Source organism: Paroedura picta, chromosome 12, assembly GCF_049243985.1.
Source record: "Paroedura picta isolate Pp20150507F chromosome 12, Ppicta_v3.0, whole genome shotgun sequence".
In the NCBI taxonomy this organism is placed as follows: domain Eukaryota; kingdom Metazoa; phylum Chordata; class Lepidosauria; order Squamata; family Gekkonidae; genus Paroedura; species Paroedura picta.
In genome coordinates, this window is record NC_135380.1 from 36,231,828 (window position 1) to 36,258,924 (window position 27,097).

General features: G+C 46.8%; 1 protein-coding gene across 2 annotated transcripts in view; it reads right to left on the reverse strand.

Annotated features, from left to right (window-relative positions):
- The window catches only part of WHRN (whirlin), a 147,045-nt gene that overhangs the window by 30,976 nt on the left and 88,972 nt on the right, over positions 1 to 27,097 (reverse strand). For both annotated transcript variants that reach the window (XR_013225916.1, XM_077306197.1), the window contains exons 4-5: positions 14,394 to 14,596; positions 13,644 to 13,680 (exon numbers count right to left, since the gene is read on the reverse strand). Coding sequence is in view for 1 of the 2 variants with exons in the window: in XM_077306197.1 (XP_077162312.1) it covers positions 13,644 to 13,680; positions 14,394 to 14,596 (240 nt within the window). In the remaining variant the exon portion in view is untranslated. The remainder of the gene's footprint in view (positions 1 to 13,643; positions 13,681 to 14,393; positions 14,597 to 27,097) is intronic.

The following is a 27,097-nucleotide window of genomic DNA, read 5'->3' on the forward strand; positions in this document are numbered from 1 at the left end:
GAAAGTCCTCTATCTGATACCCTGGAGAGTCACTGCCAATCTGAATAGACAATACCGGCCTCAATGGACTGATGGTCTGATACCCAAATCAAATTGATTTATTATGGTCCAAGACCAGCAAACAAACTACCTACATGCACATGCTCCCTGGGCTGCAGCAGGGAGGAGAAGAAGCCCACTATGTCCTCCTCCATCTGAGCCTTTCTAAGCTGTTGCTGCCTTCCTCCGTACCCTATGCTCACATTGCATCCACTGCCTCCCCACCAGCAAGGGACCGCAAATAGAGGCAGCAGCAGCTGGGTCAGAGGCTCACTCCTCCTCCCAACACACCCTTGGCAAAGGCCTCTTTAAAAAAGGGAGCTTGGTTGATGGAGCTCTTTAAGGACACTTGGAGTGACACCCTTTTCCACTGTGGGGGGTCCCTCCACCCCCAGTCTGGCTTCTCCCACCCCAGTTGTGCTCTGCTAGGGCCCTGCGAGTCCTGAAACTGGTTCTGGTGCTATGGATCCTGTGAATCCTTAAACTAGTCTGGTTAAAAGTACGTAAGAGGGGGGAAAAACCCCACCGTTTTCCCAAACAGGTTTTGAACACTTTCTTTTATTTCACTTCGTTTAAACCCCGCTTTTATTAATTTTACAAAATGTATAACTTGCCTTATGAAAAGAATTGGAAATGAGAAAGATTGCTGAGTATGATTTCTAGGGATTGCAAGGCAGGATTTTAATGCTTTCGGCCTGAGAAGCCGGATCAATGATGTGAAAGAGGGTTGTTTTTTTGTTTTTAAAAAAGGATGCCGCCTTAAGTATGAAAAACAAGAAATAATTCAAAATGGGTCCATTTGTCTGTAGCTTTGAGACAGAACAGAACAACCGATCACCCCTAAAATACCAGCTCAGCATCTTTGCAAGAATCTAGCTACTGTTTGGCCTTCCTGTCTGATAATTCTCAAACTGCACGCACAAGAAAGACTATTAACCATCGTTGTGTTTAAGTCTCTGAAGGAGACTCTTCATTTGAGGAACAAAAACTTTTCAGCCCTTTGCCTCCTCTTCCATCTGGAGAGGTAGCGATTGTCTTAAAGACCTTGCAAGCACCTCTTGGAGGACTGTAATCATCAGGAGGCTGGCTGGTAAAGGGAGAGCTGTAATTGCCAGGTACTTTCGACCAAAACCAAGCCAATTGCTTTTGACCTTCCGAATCAGCAGCAGATCATCAGTCCTTCTGGAGAGTGGGAGGATGTGCTTTCCATACAGTGGGATGCCAGCTCAGTCTCTGACATCGCCAGCTAAAAGTGGTTGGGGAGCAGGTGTTGGGAAAGACTCAGAGACTCTGAGAGAAGACAATACTGTGGATCCAGCTTGATACAACTTTTATGAAAGGAGCCATAGCTAACTGGTAACCTGCTTTGCATGCAGAAGGGCCCAGACTGGATCTCGGTTAAAGGCAGAATGGCTTGCAAAAGAACTCTCTCTCTGGCCAAGATCTTGCAGAGCAGCCAGCATTTTTAGTAGTTGTGGCGCAGAGTGGTAAGGCAGCAGTCTGAAAGCTTTGCCCATGAGGCTGGGAGTTCAATCCCAGCAGCCGGCTCAAGGTTGACTCAGCCTTCCATCCTTCTGAGGTCGGTAAAATGAGTACCCAGCTTGCTGGGGGGTAAACGGTAATGACTGGGGAAGGCACTGGCAAACCACCCCGTATTGAGTCTGCCATGAAAACGCTGGAGGGCGTCACCCCAAGGGTCAGACATGACTCAGTGCTTGCACAGGGGATACCTTTACCTTTACCTTTAGCAGTGTCAGAACCCAGTGGGAGAAACACTTTAATTTGCCTGGACATTCTATTACAGAACTGAAAGTCACTGTTTTATATATTTAAAAAAATCTTCAAAAGGAATACAGAATATGAAAGTGATGCATGAGAACTCATCATTGCATATTGTCTCTCTATATGATCATTACTGAAATGAGACACTTTGGACAAAATGTGACAACCAGCCGCAAATTAGAGAACAAATCCAAAAGCGCAGACTGCAATGCTTTGGCCATGTCTGCAGAATGAACACCAGCAGACTGCCTCGTAAACTCCTCTGGTGAGAATGACCAACGACTGGCGCCAAAGAACACATGGCTAAAACAGACGAAGGAAGAGTTTAGAAACCAGCGATTGACTATCCACAGGGCCAAAACTACTGCCACCAATCACCAAGGGTGATACATATTATGAACAAGGCAAGAAATCCAGCAGCACCTACAGCAGCGTATTGGCTGAGAGGACAACCTGCTCCACCAATCGCCAGCTAAAGGATAAAAAGAAGAAGACATATTGTCCTAGTTTAAAGAAAGACTTTGATTTCCTTCCTCGCAACTAAGGATAGGCTATTTGAATTGCATAAGATGAAAAATACTCAAATCAAGGCTGATGCAAGTACTTTTCAGGCTTAGCCAAGCCGAATCACATATCCCATCAGCGTAAACCAGCTGAATCAGAGAGAACCAAATAGATTTGGGTTTGATTTGGCTGATTTGTGATTCAGCTGATTGAGAAAGCCCCTGCCAAACAGCTGATCCTGAGAATCAGCTGTTGGGTGGGCTCTTTAAATGTCTCTCCCACAGACCCCTCTGAAGCTATGAAGAGTGGGCTCTCACCAGCCTCAGAAGGGTCTGGGGGGGAGAATGACCGCAACAAGCAGCTGATCCTCAGGATCAGTTGTTTGGTGGGCTCCTTCTCCCCTGCAGTTGGCTCCCCCTACAGCTGATCCCCAGAGAAGCTTCTTTCCCAGTAGGATCAGTTGTCTGGTAGCTGATTCAGTCAAATAAATTCGAGCTTCCCAAATTGGCCAAAGACAAATCAATATACCGAATCAGGGATTTGGTTGATTCAAGTTGTACAGAAACAGGAAAACTTGAATCTGAAAGTACAGGATTTCCTCCCCCCCCCATGCACATCCCTACAACTACCTCCAGTAGGTCTATAGGATCCACTTTCCAGGTATTTTGATTGGCTGTTCTTAGCAGACTATAAACTTGGACCGATATCAGTTAATTTTTCACTGAAACATCAATCTGTGTACGTGTTCAAGCCTTTGATCTGTCTCATCATCCGTGATTTGTAACTGCTAGCTCTGTTTCAAGTACACGGAGACTTCACAAAAGGACCTTCACCCCACCTATTTTACCTCCTTTTATCCCACCCAGAAAATTTACACTTGGAAGCTCCATGACAAAGTTCCCTCCCCGTCCCTTGGAATCCTCCCTTTAAAAAGAATTCCTAATTCCATTTCCATGTATCCAAAGAAGTGAGCTGTGACTCAGGGAAGTTCAAGCTGAAGTAAATATTGTTGGTTTTTAAGCTGCCACTGGACTTTATTTTCAATGGACAAGACTATGCAAGATGGACCCAGTGGCAGCTTCATAGGTTTCCAGCAAGATGGAATTTGCTTCAATAGATCCATTCCTTCATCCTAGCCATAGGTCCCTAAGAAGACCCCAATTGCAGGCTAATCCATTCTAGGTCTTCTACTGAACTCACTAGCTAAAGAAAGCACTTTATCTAGATGTTTCCATGGAAACAGGGTTGTTTGGAACCCCAAAATCTGGGGAGAAATTCAAATGAGGGGAATGTTGAAAGCCCCCATATTTGTTTTGAGGAGTGGGCTGCAACAGGCTTAATCTCCAACAATTTGACACAAGGAGCATTAGAAAATGACACAATGCTGTATATACTGTTGAACTATTTCCCCTGACAAAGCTATTCAAAACACGTTGGGAATTATTCATCAAAATGTAATTGCACCTAATTGGATTTGCTGGCGGTAGCATTTCCCTGGCTATTAGTGTGCTTTCCTTCCCACTTGTTCCCTGCGTACAGTCACTTAAAGGAGGCCCGACTGCACTGATTTTTTAAAAATATTAAACTCTGGCTTGCAAAACAAGTAATATCTCATTAGCCAGTCCATTTTCCTTGACAGACGGCTGTCACGTGTCGGGACTCTTCTGAGACTGAAAAGCCCACACTGCTCCATGGCAACTTAAGGACCACAATGTCTTTCACCGGAAGCTTTCACAGACTGGAACCAACTTCATCCAGTGCATGAAATGGCAGCTTACTGTGGCAAGTATGTCCAGAGGCAAGCATACAATGAGGGGAAAGCACATTTGTCAAAAGTGGGGTCCAAAGGCTATCAAAAGCAAGAAGGGCAGAGGGGAAGTCTCCAATCTGAAGACGGGCATTTGCAATACTTTCTGCAAAGTAAGAGCTCATTCATCTCTGAAACTTGGAGCAAATGTTCCTTACTGAGGTTCTTCTTTTTGTCAACAGTTCCATTTCCCTCACTGCTGATTTTGTTGGTTTATTTGTATTGTGTATGCACAGTGCATGGTTTTAGACATATGCCTCATAATCACATTTTTCTCCCAGAAGTATTGGGAGCTTTCATCACAGAAGACTCTCAGAAGCATGTTGGATTTGGCTCAGGCAGGCAGCAGCTGTTCTTAGAAGAAGAAGAAGAAGAGTTGGTTCTTATATGCCGCTTTCCCCTACCCGAAGGAGGCTCAAAGCGGCTTACAGTCGCCTTCCCATTCCTCTCCCCACAACAGACACCCTGTGGGGTGGGTGAGGCTGAGAGAGAGCTGATATCACTGCCCGGTCAGAACAATTTTATCAGTCCCGTGGCGAGCCCAAGGTCACCCAGCTGGTTGCATATGGGGGAGCGCAGAATCAAACCTGGCATGCCAGATTAGAAGTCCGCAATCCTAACCACTACACCAAACTGGCTCTCTTAGCAGAAGTCTTTCCCAGGCCTTTGACTGGTTGGCAGAGTTTGAATATGCAGAGAGGGCAGAGCATGAGGGTCGAGTCTGCACAGAATTTTTATCCACTCCCAGCCCGAATAAATCCCTCCCCTCTGCACTGCATTTGAGTTCCATTTCAATTTTGGGTGCTTTAAATTTTCCCTCTGCAACATGCATGATCTGCGGTGACCCTACCTTTTCCCTGCAAAATCCAGGAGCAGATATAAACTGCGATATTTGAAAAGCTGCCACCAATATAAGTGTATATCTCTGCTTTTTGCAAATTAACTTAACTGCTCCTTGCCTGCAACACTGATGTAGCAAAACAGTCTGTCCCTTATTGGCCAGGGCATCAGTTCAAAGACTTCCTGGTTCCTGGTTGCAAGGCGTCCCTCCTGTTTTAAAGTGACTGGACTCCAGAAGCCCACACTTCCCTCAGCAGAGATTTGCCTCATTTTTGGAGAGGCTGCTACTGGCTTGGGAATCAAAAGAGAAGAACTAAAGCACTAATACCAGCTGGACTTCACCCAACCCCTCCCCCCCGCTAGTTCAGGAAAGGTACTTCAGCTTCATGACCACCACTCCCTCCCCCTTCTGAGCTTCCCCAATCAAGTGCAGAACACTTTTCTTTACAATGGAGGGGGGAGGATGGAGAGAGACCGGGGATCAAATTGATCTGAATTCAGCAGGATTGACAACAGAAAAAACAAAGTAAGTGCACAATCAGCTCAGGTTGCTTAAAGAATAAGTTTCTATTCAGAGGAGAAAAACTATGTATAGAAAGAGAGAGACAGAGACCTAACTATCTAACTAACTGTTGTCTATAGTCTTTCATCTGCTCAACAACAATTCTAGAAGCAAGCAAAGAGGAAGCAGGAAGTCTCCTGTTGAACCAATCAGGATACTGGAGGAGAAGTCTATCAGGAAGTTCCTATCCTATTGATGCTAAATATACATCTCCTATGATGCCCCCTGCAGGACACCCTTTATATTCTACTCAACTATGCACACTGCAGATATTGAATATTCCATCATGACTGAATGTTACACTGGGCAGTTTCAACATGCAAAGCGTCTTCTCTAGCACTCTCCCCAAATCCAGGCAGAAATTTGGAGGGGGAACTAGGCACCAGGCCGGCTGCACCCGTGTGTGAATTCCAGAGCAGTGACGCCACCATAGAAAAGGCCTAGTTCCTGGTGACCTCGCTCTTCATCTCTAAGAGAAGAAGCATACCGAAGAGAGCTTTGGCAGAACACAACAAAGAACAGTGAGAACACTGCTAAACATTTTCTTTCTGACCTGTTAGCTTTCCATCTGCAGTTCAGTTTGATTTTTAAAGAGGACGAGCATTTAAAAACATGCTCAACATGTCCTTACAACTGGAGCCGGTTTGGTGCTAAGAGCAGGGTTGACACCTCTGGGTTGGGAAATTCCTAGAGATTAGGTGGCAAGGCCCAGGGAGGGTAGAATCTGGGGTGTGATGCCATTTCATGTCTTGTCTCTCTATGTTGGAAGAAAAGGACCTGCAATGTCTCTTAGACCAGGGGTAGTCAACCTGTGGTCCTCCAGATGTCCATGGACTACAATTCCCATGAGCCCCTGCCAGCTTTCGCTGGCAGGGGCTCCTGGGAACTGTAGTCCATGGACGTCTGGAGGGCCGCAGTTTGACTACCCCTGTCTTAGACTCTGCTATCAGAGGGGGCTATGAGAGAGTTTTAGAGACAGACAGGTCAGTGTCCTACCATTCTCCTCATCTCTCCTTTTATTGTGGCCCACTTTGGTGTCTAGGCTAATAATTCTCAGGGAACTTACTTCATTCTTGCTTTTTTTACAGCACCCTCTCATACACACACGGCCAGAATTCTCCATCTTTGGTGCTCTGGATGCAGATATGGCTCCTGCATCCCCATCCATCTTAGACCGATGGACAGATGAGGACTCTGCATCTTTCTCCTGCACTATTTAGAAATGGAGTTCCTTAATAATACACTACTTAGTTACTTTGAAAATGTTACAGAAGTCTCATCTTGTTCTTTTATTGTAAGCCTAGTGTATTTTGCTACCTTTAAGGAATATTGCCTGAATATTTCAACACTCTAAGAATTGGCAGAAACTTTATAGTAAAAACTGACTGATCATGAACCAACTAAAAGAAGCAGTCAGAGACAGGGGCGCATGGCAAAGACTTTCCTATAGAATCAGCAAGGGTCAGACATGACTGAACAGGTAACATCATCATCATCATCATCATCATAGTGTTTCTGGCAGTTCCTAAGTAAGCTATTACTCCCCCAGGTCCTGGAAGTGATGTCATGCTGTTGCTGATGGCCACGCCCCATGTCTCTGCCTCTTGGGGCTGTAATTGGCTGCCAGACTGTCACTCAAATTACTACTTTGGAGAGGGCAGGGAGTTCAACAGGAATGTGATGCCATAGAGTCGACCTCTGAAGTGGCCATTTTCTCCAGGAGAACTGAGCTCTGTCCTCTGGAGATTTAACGTGATTCTCAGAGAACTGCAGGTCCCACCTGGAGATTGGCAACACTACCTTTGAGGGGTTTCTTCTTCCCCAGCACATTTGAATCTGCTCAGAGAAGGCAGCAATAAACTGCTACTTGATCCTAGAAAGTTGAACCGGGATAAGATTCCCAAGAGGACTCTTCAAAACACCACCGAACCCTCTCTGTTTTGTATGCAGCCGGCTGTTCTTCATTCTGCTTCCCCAGGCTCCAGGAGGCAAAATGGCATCACCAGAACTGCAACCGAGAGAGCCCGGCAGGGAGCCATCAACACAGCTCACCAGAGAAAGTCTCCCGTAAGCCTCTTATCAGCAAGAGCCACCTGCAAAACTGAACTGTGGATTTCCATTTGAAAGGAGGATTCCACCCGGGGAAGAGCTGGATGATGCCCCACCCCACCCTTTGGAATCTTGCACCACATTTGGGTGGGATGGGGATGCAGAGCTAAAAAGCCCTGGAAAAGTGCCGCAGAAGGGCCAGCCATATGAATTGCAGAAGCATTCTTCCCGTCTCCCTCTCTCTCTATGAGACAGGCGGAAGAGACCCTTCTGTGATAAGCTCAATGCCCCGAGGGCCAGGCTAAACAATCAACAGATCCATGCAGCAAATCCATGTTCTGGATGATACCACTGAAGGGAGGGTGGCGGTGGCTTGAGTTAGATCTGTAAGTTCAGAAACCTGGACACTAGGCGTTTGTTTCAGCTCTTTACTGTGACCCCAAGGTACAAGAGGGAGAAGTTGCCAGGAAACCCACACAAACCCCAAATTATATACATCAGAACAAAAGGATCTTTCTGCCAGTGTGTGCTATTGGCCAGTTTCACTTGAAACTGCCTGGATCCTGAAAATGGATCTGATGTGCACGGTCCCATTACCAAGCTCAGCCCTCGACAAGTCTACAGACTCAACTATTCTCACGATATAACATGCTCCCATCCGCTTTTAGGGAAGGCTTGTTCAAAAAAATACCCATCTGTGATCGTTTATGCATCTGCCAGGATGGGAGCATTGAGACATCTGAACATGTATTACTCCAATGTAGGCTATACGATCAATTCAGGGGAGAACTTATACCTTCCCTACAGAATAAGCCCAACTCAGAGGCAATCACAAATATGTTGTCAGACAAAAGCATAGAAATAACTTCTGTTGTGGCCAGGTTTGCTTGAAGAGATATCAAAACAAGGAAGAGCTGGGTTGATTCGGAGCAACTCAGGTAGAGATAGTCTCAATTGCTTGAGATAATGCTTGTAAGTTTTAAAATTAGAATGATTCTTATAGCTGGAATGTTTTTAAATTTTATATTATTTTAGTTATCAATGATTCTTTTATGTACCTTGTTAATAAAAGGTAAAGGTATCCCCTGTGCAAGCACCAGGTCATGTCTGACCCTTGGGGTGATGCCCTCTAGCGTTTTCATGGCAGACTCAATACGAGGTGGTTTGCCAGTGCCTTCCCCAGTCATCACCGTTTACCCCCCAGCAAGCTGGGTACTCATTTTACCAACCTTGGAAGGATGGAAGGCTGAGTCAACCTTGAGCCGGCTGCTGGGATTGAACTCCCAGCCTCATGGGCAGAGCTTCAGACTGCATGTCTGCTACCTTACCACTCTGAGCCACAAGAGGCTCTACCTTGTTAATATCAGATGTTTTTATGTATTTTGTAATTTGACTACTGGTCTAATACCGTAATAATAAAGACTTGAACACTTGACTCAACTATTGAATACTCCTCTCAAGCTGCATTAACGGTGCCTCCAGCAGAAAGCTCAAGTGGGCAATTCCTTTGGCATGCTTGGAGAATATTTAAGAGACAGTGTGTTAGTGTGCACCTCCCTGCCCAAGGGGACTGACCTCCCTCTTGGTTCAGCAGAGACCATAAATTGGCCCTCAAATAGCCAGCTTGCTCTTATTTGGAGAGATGTCCGAAATAAAGTTTGTGTGTGCATGTGTGTAAAGCAGGGGTAGTCAAACTGCGGCCCTCCAGATGTCCATGGACTACAATTCCCAGGAGCCCCTGCCAGCATTCGCTGGCATTCGCTGGCATTCGCTGGCAGGGGCTCCTGGGAATTGTAGTCCATGGACATCTGGAGGGCCGCAGTTTGACTACCCCTGGTGTAAAGTGTTGCCTAATTGCAGCTGACTTGCGGCAGCCTTTCTCAACTATTCAACTGTGGAGGAGCCCCTAAAATATTTGTCAGGCTTTGAGGAGCACCAGAACGGGGCTAGAAGTGATGTCAGCTGGCCATGCTGCCCCTCCACACCCAAGGAAGACTGGAGGGAAATAAACAGCACGTTGGCTGGGTGTCGAATGAGATGGTGCTCCGAGTTTATAAAAATGCGTAATAACCTGACGCATTCAACAGAAGGCTATTCTATGTATAGTGAGTTTGCTAAGCGTATGGGAACTGCTGCCAGGATTTTCTATGTGATCCGGATGGAGAAAAGAAACTTAACCAGATCTTACAGACGTCTGAATATGCGACAACGGCCAAGCCTACATGTTTGATTCTCATTAGATGAATATTAGATTTTAGAAGAACATGGAGTCCAATTTTAGATTACATTGATCAGTGAAAATGAAATGGAAAGACATATATGACTCAAACTATATATGTAATTTTTGAAAAAAATGTATGTGGTATGTGAAATTATGATGAGGTCAATGATAAGTCTCTCTCTCTCCTTCCATCTCACCTTCTCTCTCTCTCTCCTTCTCTCTCTCTCTTGCTTTATCCCTCCTTCTCTCTCTTCCTCCTTCTCTCCCCCCTCTCTCTCCCTCCTTCTCTCCCTCCCTCTCTCTCTCCCCCTCTTTCCCTCCTTTTCTCTCTCCCTCCTTTTCTCTTTCTCTCTTTCTCTCCCTCCTTCTCTCGCTCCCCCTCCTTCTCTCGCTCCCCCTCCTTCTCTCTCTCTCTCCTTCTCTCCCTCTCTCTCTCCCCCTCTTTCCCTCCTTTTCTCTCTCCCTCCTTTTCTCTTTCTCTCTTTCTCTCCCTCCTTCTCTCGCTCCCCCTCCTTCTCTCTCTCTCTCCATCTCCCTCCTTCTCTCCTTCTCTCCCTCATTCTCTCTCCCTCTCTCTTTCTCTCTCCTTCTCTCTCTCCCCCTCCTTCTCTCTCTCTCTCTCCCTCCTTCCCTCTTTCTCTGCTTCTCTCCCTCCTTCTCTCTCCCTCCCTCTCTCTTTCTGTCTCTCTCCTTCTCTCTCTCCCCCTCCTTCTCTCTCCTTCTCTCCCCCCTCTCTCCCCCCTCTCCTTCTCTTCCCCACTCTTTTCCTGGAAATTGTCTGCCAGAATAATGCATGCTTTCATTTTTCTGTATTATGAAATAGCAGCTCAATGTTTTTCAAAATAGTAGCTTTGTAATATATTGTGTATCTTAATTTTTTTTTTAAATGGGAGACCCTTCTGAAAAACGCTCTCTGACATTTTCCCTCCAGCTTTCATTCCTTCCCATGTCTGCCTCTTTTTATTATCTCTCCTTTGTGAGTGGCAGCAAGCACAGAGGAAAATGATGTTCAGGGCTGGACCAGTTGAAACCTTGGCTTCTCTATAGAATCCTAGAACTGGCGGTCCAGTCCAACCCCTGCTCAATGCAGGATCAGCCTAAAGCATCCATGACCCCAGAATTCCCATCTCACTCCTGCCACCGTATCTTGCAAAAAACAATCTCCTGCTTACAAACATGCAAAGCTTTATTTGCTGGGACAAACAGCATCAGGACAACAAGTGAATGAGCAATGGCTACCAGCAATGGTGGCTAAATGGAACCTCCATGTCCACAGGCAGTATACCTCTGAATCTCAGTGAAGGGGAGGGTAACAGGAGACAGGAGGCCTTGTCTACTGTGCCTGAGCAGACCCTCTTCTACAAGAAACAGGATGATGGATTAGATGGACCTAGCAGAACTCTTTTTTTAAATGAAGAAGTGTTCATGCACATGGAAGCTTATACCCAGAATAAAACTTCGCTGGTCTCACGGGTGCCACTAGATTCAAACTTATTTCTTTTTTTAAGCAATTGCCTTGCAAAGGTATGGGGCCAGCTCCAGCAGCTGACCAGTTCTTTTGCTCTGCCTGGCATTAAGCGTGCTTTGCCTGCAAGCACACAATGGTGCAAATCAGACAGGACATGAGAAAGCCAGTGAATTACAAGCTAAATGCTGCTAATTCTCTCCCAGAGGGACTAGTTTTACCAATGGCCAGTGTTGGAGTAGCAATTAGTTCCCCAGTTTGCTTGGAAGTAAAGCCAAACATCTGTCCCTGACATCTCTGGCTAAAAGTCCTCCACTCCCCCCATGTTATTTCTTTTGCATCCAACCTGTCTCCCTAATTGGGATGCAATAGCAACCTTATGAGAGAGAGGAGACCAGCATTTTTACATCTGGGGGCCCTGACCTAAAAGTGGTTTGCAAAACTGTCCCGAGGTGACCATCCCATAAGGCTGCAGTATAAAAATCTCAAAATAAATAAATAATAAATTAAAGTGCGTCACTTGCATTTGCAATTTTTTTCTGATTTGCATTTTTTTTTAATTCAGATCTTCGTACCAAGTAAATTTGGGTCTGTGGATCGCAGTGCTCAAAACTTTGAGCATCACTGCATTAGACGGAGAGGCTGTGACAGCTGCAAGGCCCCCTAGCAAACTTCCATAGCAGGGCTGGGATTTGAATTCAGTTGCCCTGGGCCCTAGTCCAATATGCTGGGAGGACTTTTGAGATGTTGCTTAGCCTCAGGCTCTAGAGGGTTCAGAGAGTTAGAAAGCTAGATAGGCTAGGACACAGAAGAGCCTTTCTTAGCTCTACTCTATGGCTATCCCTTTGATGTGCAGGATGCTAGTTTAGGGAACAATTTCCTTCCTTCCTTCCTTCCTTCCTTCCTTCCTTCCTTCCTTCCTTCCTTCCTTCCTTCCTTCCTTCCTTCCTTCCTTCCTTCCTTCCTTCCTTCCTTCCTTCCTTCCTTCCTTCCTTCCTTCCTTCCTTCCAGTTTTGGCACCTTTCTCTCACATGCATTGACTCTCTCCATCTTTGGCATCAGCTAGACTAGATTGGTGCTCAATCTCTCCACCATCCTATCTAGAAATGGATTTCTTCTAATGAAGGCTGATTCTGTGAAGGCTCCAGGGGGTGGCAGGTTACAGTAGATGAGCGATAGGGATGCGAGTGTCCTGCAGAGTGCAGGGGGTTGGATTAGATGACCCATGAGGTCTCTTCCAACTCTATGATTCTATTCTATGAAGAGTCCACCTTAGTTTGACAAGATAGAAAAGAATTTCAGTGTGTTGTTTTCTTGCCTGTACACACACTGTTGCTTTGAGCCATGGTGTACTCTGCTAACTATGGGGATACGAGCCCAGTATTCCAATGCAATACACCATGGCTGTGTCGGGAAAGAACAAAGTTTGAATCCAGCAGCACCTTTAAGTTAAACAAATTTGCATTCTGTCTGTAAGCTTTTGTGTGCATGCACACTGCTTCAGATACATTGAAACAGGCCATAACATGTAGGGAGAGACAGAGTGTGTGTAGGTGTGTGTGTGTGTGGGGGGGGGGTTGGTTACCAGGAAAGGCTAATCAGAGTAGATGCATAAGTATAACTAAGACTGGAAAAGACCCTTCTTTGCCTGAGTTTCAGGAAGCTCCTGCTTACTCAGGGAACTCATTGCTGAGCCAGATGGACCAGTGCACTGCCTCCATATAAGTCAACTTCAAATTGTCTCTACTGCCTTTTCCCTTACAGACCCCAAAGAGCATTAAGATCAGTGGACCAAAATCTGCTTAGGATCCCTGGCCCAAAGGAGAAGGTGAGATTGGCCTTGACCAGAGCCAGGACCTTTTCAGCCTTGGCCCCGGTCTGGTGGAACACTCTATCTCAGGAGATCAGGGCTCTGTGGGACCTTAACTAGTTCCACAAGGCCTGCAAGACAGAGCTCTTCCATCAGGCTTATGACCAGGACCCGGAGAGGCCATCAAGAAGTACTGGCCTCACTTCTGGAAATGGAGCGAAGCCTGCTCCGAGAACTCTGAATCCATCCCCCTGTCAAAATTAGTGAAGGAATTGAGATCATTTTATGATTTTACTATTCTATTAATGTTGCCCCTTCCCCGAGCTGCACAGAAAGGGCAGGTTTAAAAGAATAAAGATTGATTGATTCATTGAAAGGGAGCTGCGGCTCATTGGCTCAACATCCTGTTTGCATGAGGGAAAGCCCAAATTCCGTCGCTAGAAGGTCCAGTTAATCTCAGGGTGTGGGGCTGGGAAAGGCCTATTTTTGTCTGAGATCTTGGACAGCTTCTGCCAGCTGAGAACAGCAATGGTCTCATTGTTCCAGTATCCAAAAAGTACTTACTTTTGCGTTCACCTCTGCTAGGTGGTCTCCGACAGCCCTAGAAAGGAAAGAAGTATCATCAGAATAAGCTTTCATGAGTCAAAGCTCACTCCATTAGATGTGTATCTGATGAAGGATACTGGTGCTTCATGTATCTACTGGTGCTTCATGTATCTACTATTGGTGAAGAATACTGGTGCTTCATGTATCTACTACAGACTAACACAGCTACCCACTTGAAACTAGCAATTGTTAGAGGGCCACTCATCACCTGATAGAATCATAGAATCCTAGAGTTGGAAGGGGCCATACAGTCTATCTAGTCCAACCTCCTGCTCAATGCAGGGCCAGCCTAAAAGCATCCAGGATAAGTATCTGTCCAGCTGCTGCTTGAAGACTGCCAGTGAGGGGGAACTCACCACCGTAAGCAGCCAATTCCACCACTGAATTACTTGAACTGTGATTTCCACACACCCTGATACCTAGTCCGTATCATTCTACATGTAGTTTAAATCCATTACTGTGAGTCCTATCATATGCTGCCAACAAGAACTGCTCCTTGCCTTCCTCCAAGTGACAACCTTTCAAATACTTAAAGACAACAATCATGTCCCCTCTTAACCTCCTCTTCTCCAGGCTTCTCCCCTCTACTGTAGCTTACTTAGTTGGTGCCTAAATCCAGCGCTGATCCCAGTCCACCAAATCTATGCTTGTTGAACTTGGGCACCAGGGAGAAAAGTATTATTAGCCTCTCTCTGGAGGTATACAAACCCAGCTGGGTTGACCAAGGTCTCTCCAATCTGAGAACTGGCAATCCACTTGGTCTCATCGACAGTGGTCCGAGCATGAGGCAGCCTCCCAACGTCTTTGATGGTCATGATGAGGTGGCGCGAGGACTTGAGGACTTTCACCGCTTCATCATGGGGGATACTGAGGAAGCTTCTGCCGTTCACCTCCAGGATCTGATCCCCAACCTATGGGTGATGCAAGAATGGATAACACTGATTGGCAAAGGACCTGGTAGACCCCCCAAGGAACCATTGGCCTCATTGCTTCTTCTGTACAGTAAAACCAGATCTCACTATCTCCTGATATGAATTTGGTGCTAATACAATGCCTTTCACATTAAAGAGATGATTCTGGGGAGTAAATTTGAAAAGTGTCAAACAATGCTCAGTTCACTTAAAAAAATTAATGATTTTGGAGTGTTTCAAACACTGATGCTTCCTCCCTTACATTACAAATATAAAAACGATACACAGTATAAGTAATCAGAACTAAATAGAAATACAATAACTTTTCTTATAGAATAGGCTATACAAGAAAGTATCAAAAATTATAATCTCAAAAATTTGATTGAAGACTTCTAAATAATCACCTGTGGTTTGTAGATAGCTTATTTTAATTTCTCAACGTACAGAATAGCAAGTATACCGGTTATAAACCTGTTTCATTTGACTTCATCAGATATATACATACATTCCCTCTAGAGCAGAGGGAGTCAACCTGTGGTCCTCCAGATGTTCATGGACTACAATTCCCATGAGCCCCTGCCAGCAAACGCAATTGTAGTCCGTGGACATCTGGAGGACCACAGGTTGACTACCCCTGCTCTAGAGCACTTTGTAGTCTGTGTAGGGTCATTAGAGAAGCTCTGTTTGTCAGAGTATTGAAATTGAAAATGTTGTATAATACTTAGGTCTAGACCAGCCATTTGCAACCTTTTTTTGGCTACCACCCTTGAAGGAGCTCTTCTCAGCTTCCAAAGCCCCTTGTGGTTGTCTGGCCACTTGCACAATAAGCTAGGCTAAAAAAGGCCTGAGCTAAGAGTGAACTAGACATATTCAACATACTTTGGGTCCAATGGCACCTTTAAGGCCAACAAGGATTAGAGAGCCAGCTTGGTGTAGTGGTTAGGAGTGCAGACTTCTAATCTGGCGAGCTGGGTTTGATTCTGTGCTCCCCTACATGCAGCCAGCTGGGTGACCTTGGACTTGCCACAGCACTGATAAAGCTGTTCTGACTAAGCAGTAACATCAGGGCTCTCTCAGACCGTTTATGCACTGGGAATTTCACTGCCCCAGCTCCCATGCAGGAGCACAAATAAGAGGCGGATGAGGTGCACCACACCAAATGCTCCCCCGTGTGGGTGCAGGAAGAGGTGGGACAACCTGCCACAACTAAAACTCCAGCCTGCAGCACAGCATGAAACCTCCAGTGCAGTGGTCCCCAACCTTTATGAGGCTGGGGACCGGCAGGGCATCGGGCCGCGCCCGCGGGGACCGCGCCCGCGCGGGCCACGGCCATGCATCGGGCCGCACCCGCCGGCCCTGATTCCCTCTCCCCGCCCTCCCGCAGTAAGAAGCTTCCCGGGCCGCAAGCTTGCGGCCTGGGAAGTTTTTTACTGCGGGAGGGGGTGCGGGGAGAGGGAGCTGCGGCCCGGCGCCATGGCCTTTGCGGCCCGGCACCGGGCCGCGGCCCGCAGGTTGGGGACCACTGCTCCAGTGCATAAACGGTCTCAGCCTCACCCACCTCACAGGGTGTCTGTTGTGGGGAGAGGAAAGGGAAGGCGAATGTAAGCTGTGTTGAGACTCCTTCAGGTAGAGAAAAGCAGCATATAAAAACCAACTCTTCTTCTAATTCAAGGCACGAGCTTTCGAGTGCATGTACTCTTCCTCAGACAATGGAGCAAGGATCATGAGAGTGTAGATATAAGGAAAAAGTAAATTAGTAGCAAATTAGTAAACTGTGTCATAATATCCACATTATGCAGTGTGATAATTCTTTGCCAAAAATGCTAATCAGTCCTTTGGGTTCAGTTGTAGTTTACAAAAACATTGGAGAAATAAAAATGTCAAGGTTAGTGATTAATGGCAGACACTTTCCCAGTTGTGAAAAGAAATAACTAAAGAGACTAGTTGCTTGCCCCATCCGTCTCCACCGAAGCATGAAAGATTCCGCACAAGTGACAAGTCGTGCTGAGATGTTATCTTGAATCGATCGATACTTGACATACATTATCTTACATATATATACAAGAGGTTTTGAGAACATGTGTTAATTGTTTTTATTTAATGGATTAATTCAAGCACGCTCAAAAGAATGCATTATGTGATTCCTTTTTATTTCCCTTGGTGAAGATCAAATTTTCTAGCCATTAATGATGTCACAAACAACAAAAAAGGTAATTTCATCAGTTCAGTTATCAGGGCCCCCCGAAAACCATTTGGGCTCCCATTCTCACATTTTTCAGTCTGTGGCCCCTTCAAATGTGCCAGCTGGTGGCTGGTTGGGGGGAACCTGCTAACCTTAGACATGTTCACTTTGCAGATGGGAATCCTGATGGGAGAACCACTTCCTCCTTAACCCAAGCTTCCTGAAACCATCCTAGTGAAATGCTTCAATGTTCGATGGGCATTTGTGAGCATTCAGTAGGCCGCTTGCAAACCAGACTCCACGTTCATGTACAGCGGTTCCCATTCCTGCCTGATAATTGTTTGATGTCCAGTTCTGTGGCTGGCAAGTAAACAAGGAGACGTGAGAGAACGTCTGCTTTGAATGCAGCTTGCTCTCTCCCAGCCTCTTCCTTCACGGCACATGCTGCCTGGAGCACAGCAAGATCTGCTGCAAGGCTTCGTGGTGCTCGCACAGGCCTTGAATGTTCGTCTGTTATCCACCCCAAATTAAAATGGTCAAATTAAAATGCTCAAAGAACAGCCAGATGGCAGCTGCCTGGAAGCTATGAAACCCTCACTGGTCCAAGATGCCTCACGTGGCAGCACAATTGGCCAGTTCATCTGGACAAAAATAACCACACTGGACTCTGTTACCCGCTATGAGAGAGCGCGGCCCTCAGAAAGATCTCCTACAAGCAACTGGGAATCTTTCTTTGGAGGACAGATCCTGCTGAAGTTGTTAGGAGCATCTCTCCCCTTGTCCCAGATGGAGGCAAGGATACCAAGCCACAGTGAGATCACACAGCTAAATTTAACTGGTGGACATTATTTATTTATCCCATGGTGTGTGTAGTGTAGCCAGGAGATCTGTGGCAGCCACGTGAGGGACGTTCAGGGGTGGTTTGCCCTTGCCTGCCTCTCCGTCATGACCTCTACTGGTCCTTGGAGGAACTCCAGCTGAATCCTTGGAGGCCTCCCATCCAAATACTAGCCAGAGTGGGTTACATGCCATCCAACATTTCATAGACCAAAGGAGAGGTATAGTTGTAGGGGTGGAGCTGGCAACCCCATGGTCCCCTCCTCTAACAAAGAGGCTCTGGCAACCCCAGCAATGGATGGAGGACAGACTGGTGTTGGCAAAGGTGTTTTTCATGCAAACATGCTCCTCCGAGCACCAGCACTGGCCACAGGAGGCTGCCAAAGGTACTTTTGTGGAAAGGCTGGATGCTCTGAGAGAGCAGAGCCCCTGCTTACATCAGCCTCATAAATATATACAGGCACCTGGCCTTGAGAACGGCTGAAGAAGTCTTCAGCATCCGTGGGCTTGCTTACTAAAGCCGCATAAGTCGCATCTCTTACAGAGCTCCCAGTGCTGAGATCCAGGCAGTCGTCGATACTTGGAGTCACAAACCAGAAACCCGGAGCCACCAACAGCACATCAGAAGCTGGGCTCACATATCAAGAGTCAGACCCCTTTGGGGAACCAAAACAAAGGATTGTATTCCCACCCAAGCAAAGACCCAGCTTGACTTTGAAGGTTTTGTGGCTCTTTGTGTAGCCAAGTTGGTGTAGTGGTCCAGAGTGACAGCCCCCAGCCTGGAGAACTGGATTTGACTCCCCACTCCTCCTCCACATGCAGCCAGATGGGGCAGTCCCAGTTGTCTCTGAGCTCTCTCAGCCTCACCTACCTCATACGGTGTCTGTTGAGGGGAGAGGAAGGGGAAAGCAATTGCAAGCTGCTTTGAGACTCTTCCGGGTTGTAAAAAGTGGGGGACAAAACCAAAGTCTACTTCATCTTAGAAAGTGAGGAGAAGCTACAGACCAGCCTGCATGAATTGAATCTCTCTAAAACCCAGGAGTACTTTGCAGTCCACAAAACACTCCAGCTGGAGATTGTAGTGGCTGAGGAGCAGCATGCAGACTGGTGTTTCTAGCCTTGGCAGTGGACAGGACACTGCAACTCTCTTTGTCCTGTGCCATCAGCCCATGCTAGCCCCCCAAGTCCACAGAAGTGCAGAGGGAGCCCCATGACAGACCCTGGTACACCCTGGATCCCAAAACATGCAGCACCACATTATGGGACATGAAACTGTGGAGAACACACAGCACTTAGACTCCAAACCTTGAGATACACATCACCAAGTCATATCTAGCCCCCTTCCATACTATAGGATCCTTTCCCGGTCATGATCACTCCTTGACCTTCAGAAACAACTTCAACGGTAGACTGAGATGGAAGCTGCCTCAAAGTGGCTGAGGAGCCCTGGCTCTTGCTTCTCTTCTTTCAGCTCCTCTGGAAGATGAGATGCTAACTGAGGAGCTTCCAGGGCATCTAGGACCCTCTCAGGCACTACCTGGGAGCCCTCAATGAAGCCTTTCTGGACTTTTTACCATTGAGAAACCCCTGAAACATCCCTCAGGCATTGAGAAGCCCCAGAAGAGCTGCGATCATGCAAAATTTGCTATGCAAGCAAATGTCCACCTGGGGCTCCTCCCCTTCCTCCCCTCCCAGGCCCATCATTGGACATTGGCCATTCTGTGAAGGCTTAAGGGGGTGGCAGGTTACAGTGGATGAGCGATAAGGTTGTGAGTATCCTGCATAGTGCAGGGGGTTGGACTAGATGGCCCATGAGGTCCCCTCCAACTATATTAATCTATGATTCTGTGATTAGGAGGGGTGGGTCAACATGACCATAAATCATATCACCCATGAAATCTTTAACAAATTTAAAAAGATACATAAAAAACTTACTCCCACCCATTTGGGAAATCCTTCCAGGACCGTCAAGAAACCCTAGGGTCTCACAAAACCCTGGTTGAGAAAGCCTGCCTCAACACAGCCTCCAGGCATTCTGGTGCTTTAGTGCTCGTCCTTGATCTTGCCTCTCTGCTCCTGCGGTGACCAGATGGTGCTGTTGCCCCAGGACTCCCCATTTGGAGGCAATTGGGGACCCATATCCTTGTGGGCAAAATACTGGCAAAAGAAATAGACCAGTTCATGTCCTGCAGTCACATACTTGTCCCCCCCCCTCCAGTACATAATTTAGAGGGGAGGGGGGTTGGGAAAGAAGCCGAACAGCTAGCAGATGTATTCCTGCCAACTGCTCTTGTGTATCCCTTCCCTTCCTTCCCCTGTTAACGTCAGTACAATTCCCAGTGCCCTTTAAATAATTGTTTCTCCCCCCGTCCCTATGCAACGGAACAAGCAGAAAGACCTTTTGCTGTTTCTCAAAAACCTTCTTCTGCTCCGGCTCTGGCATGACAGCCCAAACCTTTCAGCTGCTTTTTCCCTCCATTATTCGAGCCATGTATCCTCTGCCCAGATTATGCCCATCTTGTGCTGTTCTGCCATGGGGGTGGAGGAGTGGGGGGAGCATCCAAGCAAAAACCCAGGTGGGTTCAACAGAACAAGAGGAAGTAAACAGGAGAGTTTACAGAGCTTCTAACTATTGGGATACACAAGATCTGTAGTGTGCATGATTAAAATTAATACGGGGAATGTCCTGTAGGGGGCACTGGAGGAAATGTGTAGTTAGCATATTTGGGTCAGAAACTTCCTGATATTTTTCAAATAATCCCCTCTGTGATCTGATTCATTCATTTAGAGACTTCCTGCTCCTTTGAGCACACTTCCTCCTTGCTTGCCTCTTGAACACAACAGACTGAATGAACAGGCAGAACAGTTAGACCAGGCTTTCTCAACCTGGGGTTTCTTGAAGGCCCTGGAAGGGTGTCTTGAATAAACTGGAGTTAATTTATCTTTAACACTTAGCTGCTTTTAATATTTGAGCAGCAGCCTCCTGGGCGGAGCTGGTCTGGCCTCTGTTTCTGGTCCACGGATTGGCCCATGGACTGGAAACAGAGGCCGGCCCAGCCCCCAATGAACCTGGCAAGGGGCAGTCTGGTGCAATCACTGCCAGTCTGCCCCTGATCACCGCAGGGAGAGGAGGTTGGTGGGGCTGGCCGTGGGGGGGGGGGAGGGAGTTCCCTGCCCTGAAAAGAGTCACTGAGGCTTGGAGAGGCTGCAGCTGACCATTTTACGGCATGGGGGAGTGCTGGCGGGTAGGCTGTCCGGGGATGGGGAGAGAGGAAAGGGGATGATAGCACCTGTTGTATTTACAGATGCAACAGGCTTTTAATCTAGTCTAGTATATATATAATTGTTAAATATTTATCATGTAGTATGTCCATATATGGCCATGTTGACCTGCCCGCCTCCAGAACTGCCAGTGGAGGGAAGGAAGGGGAGGGGCCCCAGGTGGGCGTGTCCACAACTGTGCTTCCCAACCATATTCTGCATGCTTGGGGTTTCTCAAAGCCTGAAGAACGTTTCAAGGATTTCTCAATGGTAAAAAAGTTGAGGAAGGCTGAGTTAAGCTGCAGGACTCTCTCTTCCTCTTTCCCTACCAAGTTGTTTCTCTGTGCAATAAAAACTATTTTATTATTTTAAGCATCTTGGTGCTTTTCTCCTTTTTGTATATTGAATCTCTGCCAATGCTAATGATGTCTTTTATTTAGAATGTCAAGCAGCAGAAAGCAGGTGAAGGCACAGTCAGACTACTTATTCCATAAATTTATATCATGCCTGGTTATTATGAATAATACTCAAGAGATTATGTCTACCATGGCAACAGCGGCAGCCGAAAGCAATAAAACCCATTATTTTTAAAAAGCACCAGCGTATTTAAGACCACCCCAAACCCCAAACCACCCTGCAAGAGTTTCCACAAACACCATAACACACAACCAAGACAACTATAAAGGTAAAGGCAAAGGTATCCCCTGTGCAAGCACCGAGTCATGTCTGACCCTTGGGGTGACGCCCTCTAGTGTTTTCATGGCAGACTCAATACGGGGTGGTTTGCCAGTGCCTTCCCCAGTCATGACCGTTTACCCCCCAGCAAGCTGGGTACTCATTTTACCGACCTCGGAAGGATGGAAGGCTGAGTCAACCTTGAGCCGGCTGCTAGGATCGAACTCCCAGCCTCATGGGCAAAGCTTTCAGACGGCTGCCTTACCACTCTGCGCCACAAGAGGCTCTTAAGACAACTATAGTTAACACTTAAAATCAAAAACTGGTCACTCCCCCAGTACTGCCCATCTCTGAACCAATACAAGCAAGTATATTTCTACCGAGAATGAAATGCACAATTTGGAGGTGCCAGTTTCTCCTGAGAAACAGAGCAGAGGGGAGGAGTGTGTCCCCAGACCCTCCCAATGTGGAATTTGTGATCCAAATTGGGGGCCTCCTGGTGGCTGCTTTAAAAAAAAAGAAAAAAAATGGGAGACCCAGTTCCAGATTTCCAGGATCACATTCAACCTTTGGTGCAGCTGGTTTTAAACCCAACCCAACCTAACCCCCCAACCCCCAAATTAAAAAAAGAGAAAAAAAACCCTGCAACCAAAATATATCTTACTCAAGGCTCACTTTTTCAGCTGCGTGGTCTCTCCTTGGCATAACACTGTTTTTCAGGCTGAGATGCTGGACTGGGAGTTGGGAGAGTCAACTATAGCATAGACGCCAAGAGACCCAACTATCATCAGGAAGGTCCATAGCTCAAAACTCACTCATTAGTTCAGACCCAGCAGGTCACTCTAGAGTTGCCAGCTCTGAGTTGGGATCGATCTGGAAATTTTGGGGGTGGAGTCTGGTGAGGGCAGGGTTTGGGAAAACCACAGCATTCCATGAGAAGCCACCCTACAAAGCAGCCATTTTCCCCAAGAGAACTGATCCTGGATTTCTGAAGATTAACTGTAATAGCAGGAGATCTCTAGGTGCCTCCTGGAGGTTGGCATCCCTAGGCCACATAAGGTCTCCCATCTGTGACATGAGGAACAATAATACTCTCCCTTTTGGAGAAGAAGGACTTTTGCGATGTCTTTTAGCCTCAAGCTCCAGAGGGGAGATACCAGAGAGGTAGAAAGATAGGATAGGACTAAAGGGGGTCAGCCGCCAGATGGAATCTGGGGATCCCCAGGTGACAGAGATCAGTTCCCCTGGAGAAAATGGTTGCTTGGGAGGGTGGACTCCATAGCATTATACTCCACTGAGATCCCTCCCTGCCTACTACTCCCAGATCCACCCCCATAGTCTCCAGGTATTTCCCAAACCAGAGCTGGCAACCCTAGGTAGGACACAGAAGATCTTTCCTATCCAAGTTCATTGCTATCCCTTTGATGTGTAGAATGGTATTCTCAGGCAACAAACTTTCCTTCCTTCCTTCCTTCCTTCCTTCCTTCCTTCCTTCCTTCCTTCCTTCCTTCCTTCCTTCCTTCCTTCCTTCCTTCCTTCCTTCCTTCCTTCCTTCCTTCCTTCCTTCCTTCCTTCCACATCTCTCTCACTCTCGCACACGTTTCCTGAGCCTCATCTTTGGCATCATGAGAGCAGGACATGGGATCCATCATCTCTCCCCGTCCTAGTTAGTTAGAATAGATTAGTGCTCTCTCTCCCTCTTCACCATTCTGTCTAGAATCGATTTCCTATAATTAAAAAGTCCATATTAGTTCTCAAAAGCTAAAAGAAGTCTCAATTTGTTTGTTGTTTTCTTGCCCTCACGCACACACACAGTGACTGCACGGCTTCTGTGGTTGCGTTGAAACACTGCGTGCTCCGCTAATTATGGGAAATATAACTCAGTATTTCCATCATTACAGAGCTGTAGTTAAGGATTAGAACAGGTAAAGTGCATTGCACACTGAGAGAAGAACATGCTATCGAGTTACAACTGGGTCATGGAAAACCCACCCATGGGGTGTTCCGGGCAAGAGCAGAGCAGGGGTTTCTACTGCCTCCACACAGCAATCCCCCATCTCCCTTGGTGGTCTCCCATCCAAGTACTGATGATGGCCAACCTTACTTCTCCCCTAAACCTTGGCAAACCTTAGCCTGGGTTGTTCAGGCTGCTGCATACTGGAAAGGGGATCTATGCTTCTAAGTATTGTCGTTTTAAAAAGCTGTTGAACTTCCTGGAGTTGGGTTGCCAACTTCTGGGTGGTGGCTTGAGATCTCTTAGGATTACAATGGATCAGGTCTCCTGGAGAAAACGGCCACTTTGGAAGGGGGACTCTGTGGCACTGAAGTCTCTCCTCTCCCCAAACCCTGCTGTCCTCAGCCTCCGCCCCCCAAACCTCCAGGTCTTTCTCAACTAGTAACCCTATCCTGGAGGCATCTGCCTGGTCTACTGGAACAGCTGGCAGGGGATGGGCAGAGGGAAACTTACCGGGAACAGGGAAGTAAGAGGCCTGAAAAAAGTGATGTTTCAAGGTCATCTGGAAGTGATGTAGAGATGTTGGTGACATTGGGGTTGACACTCTGGTTTTTGGGCAAAACTATATGGTAGCATAGAGTTTACCTTACCATAGAGATTTGACCCCAAAACTAGAGTGCCACTCCCCCTCTGACATCAGCAACATACCTATGTCACTCATGTTTCTACATCACTTCCAGGTGATGTCGAAATGTACATTTTAGAAAGCCTTCCTGCCTGTTGGGGGAGAAGAGTTTCCCGGTTTCTTAAATCCCTGAACCAAGGGGAAAGGTACCAAGCCAAGGGATCCCCGGGCCCCAGCTGGGGACTTGCTATACTAGGTATCTGCCTAACCAAAGTGGAAAACATGACTGTGCATTCAAGGGGCCTTTGGTCTGATCCAGCATGACTCAACTTTATAGGGTTGCCTACTCTGGCTTGGGGAATTCCTGGAGTTTTGGATCTGGGCAGAGAATTCAAGAGGGATGTGATGCTGTAGAGGCCACCTGTTGAAATGGCCATCCCCTCCAGCAGGGCTTACCTGAAGACTGGTAACTCTCCTGATCTGATACTCTTTAAATTCCTGCTCATTTTTTCCATTTAACCTTCTTGTCTTCTTTTCATCTCCCTTCCTCCCCTTTCCCATTGTTATTCCAGCTGGGCTTAAAAGTTTGAACCCTGGGCCCATATCACATGAGGTTGAACCCTGGCCTAAAGTAGTTTCTGCCAGCAGACTTGCTCTTCCCTTCTCTGGCTGGGCAGCCCAATTCCAAATTCAGCACAATGGCAAAATCTGCCCCAGGATGGCTATGGTCCAAATTAGGCCTTTGGCAAAGTGCTTTAGCCTTTGGTGTATATCAGGGGTAATCAACCAGTGGTCCTCCAGATGCTCATGGACTACAATTCCCATGATTGTAGTCCAGATTAGGCCTTTGGCAAAGTGCTTTAGCCTTTGGTGTATATAAGGGATAGTCAACCTGTGGTCCTCCAGATGTTCATGGACTACAATTCCCATGAGCCCCTCCCAGCAAACACTGGCAGGGGCTCATGGGAATTGTTGTCCATGAACATCTGGAGGACCACAAGTTGACTACCCCTGGTGTATATGACCTCACTCTGCCTTTTCCCAATCTTGATAAGACTTTCAGCCCACCACTGGTGACATATTCAGATGCCACTCACTTAAAAATAAATAGAGTGAGATTTGAATTATCTCGAAGATGCTGATTTCCCTGTCTCTGTGAACGGATGCGGTCCACGGTATGCGCTCTTGGTTGCCAATAGCAATCCTGGGTTCAGGCTGTGCTTCAAAGCATTTAAAGTGCTCTGGATCTATTTTTGTTTCCCCGGCTGGATTGTTTTTGGTAATTCAGGAACAGCTTGTGAGATTGAAGTCCCGGCTCAAGAGGACAGCATTTGCTGGACCAAGGAATACATTTTCCAAGGCAGCATTTCTAAAAGTTGTGGTCTTGCAACCCCATTCAAAGTTCCTCCTTCCAACCCAACACCAGATAGTCCATCAATAAGCATGCATAGATTCTGTGCAACTACACAGTGGTTAAAGAGTGGTGGGCTTTTCTGGAGAACTGGGTTTGACTCCCCACATTCAGCGATCTGGGTGACCTTGGACGAGTCAGTTGTCTCAGAGCTGTTCTTGCGGAGCAGTTCTTTCAGCACCATGCACCTCATGGGACATCTGTTGCAGGGATAGGAGGGGAGGGGAAAGGTGTTTATAAGTTGCTTTGGGACTCCTTCAGGTAGTGAAAAGCAGGGCATAAAATTCTGGCTCTTCTTCATAGTATGTATTTATGAACCCAGTCATAAATTCTCAAGAAACAATTACAAAACTGCTATGGGATGCCTTTTAATGGGGCACAGACACTAGCCAATAGGTGCCCAACTTAACCATCTCTTCCATCAAGGCACTAATCACTTGCAGAACTCCCCCCCGCCCCCAAGTTCAGTACATCTGAATAGATGTGCTCTAGGCAAGGAAGGGACCATGAAATCTCTCCTAACAAACTTAAAATATTACATACGACAATCAGCAAAGAGTTTAACAAGGCTTATATTTAATGTGGACTGAGGTCAGAGGAAGAGGCAGCTCCAAACTGAAATCCCATTGGTTTATTTCCTTGCACTGGAAGCAAAGGGCTTTGAAACTGCTTCCCTAGGCTGAAGAAGCTTTTGAAACAGAGAAGCTGCTTTGAGATTAAGCCAAGAACCAGGCGGCTTGCATGGTCAGGGGGAATTTCGATACAGCTGTGAGTTCAGCTTGCTTCTCGTTCTGGCCACAACTCTTCTTCCGAGGGTATTATGAAAAATCCACCTGCACAACAGCAGGCTTTCTGTCTCTCTCTGTCTCTCTCTGTCTCTCTCTCTGTCTCTCTCTGTCTCTCTCTGTCTCTCTCTCCCCCCCCTTCTAAGTTGGCTTGCTCTAATCTCCCAGGGAGCTCTTAAACATGCAAATGACTCCTTCAACGGCATGCCCTGCCACATTGTCCTCCTTGCACATGGCACATGGGAATCTCATTTCCCTGGCTTATGTTTAGAAGCTTTCCAGATTTTCTCTTCCAGCCTTTTTGTGCAACTCAAGTTTTGTTCAGCACCAAAGACTAAAATTGGGGGGGGGGTCATTGCTGTGATTCTGCATGTTAAATCTGTGGGTTCAGAGATCAGGACACGGGGAGTTCATTTCAGCTCTTTATTGTGGCCCCGGAATGATAGTACAAGAACCAAAATTGAACCAAAGAAACTCACAATAAATCCCAATTTATATATAAAAGCTACACAATAGATCTTCCCACCAGTGCACGCTATTGGTCAGTTTCACTTTTAACTGACTGGATCTGGCAGAAGGGATCTAGTTGTGCATTGGTCAATTACAGTGCAGGTTTACAATCTGGCCTTGGCCTTCAAGCTTGGTCTTCGGCAGACATACAAACACAACAGCGTACTTTCAGGAGCTGACCTTGCTGGACAGCTCCCAAGGCCCCAGAGGGTCCATCCTGCACAAGGTCAGGAAAATGACTCAAGTCTCTTCTCTCCATAT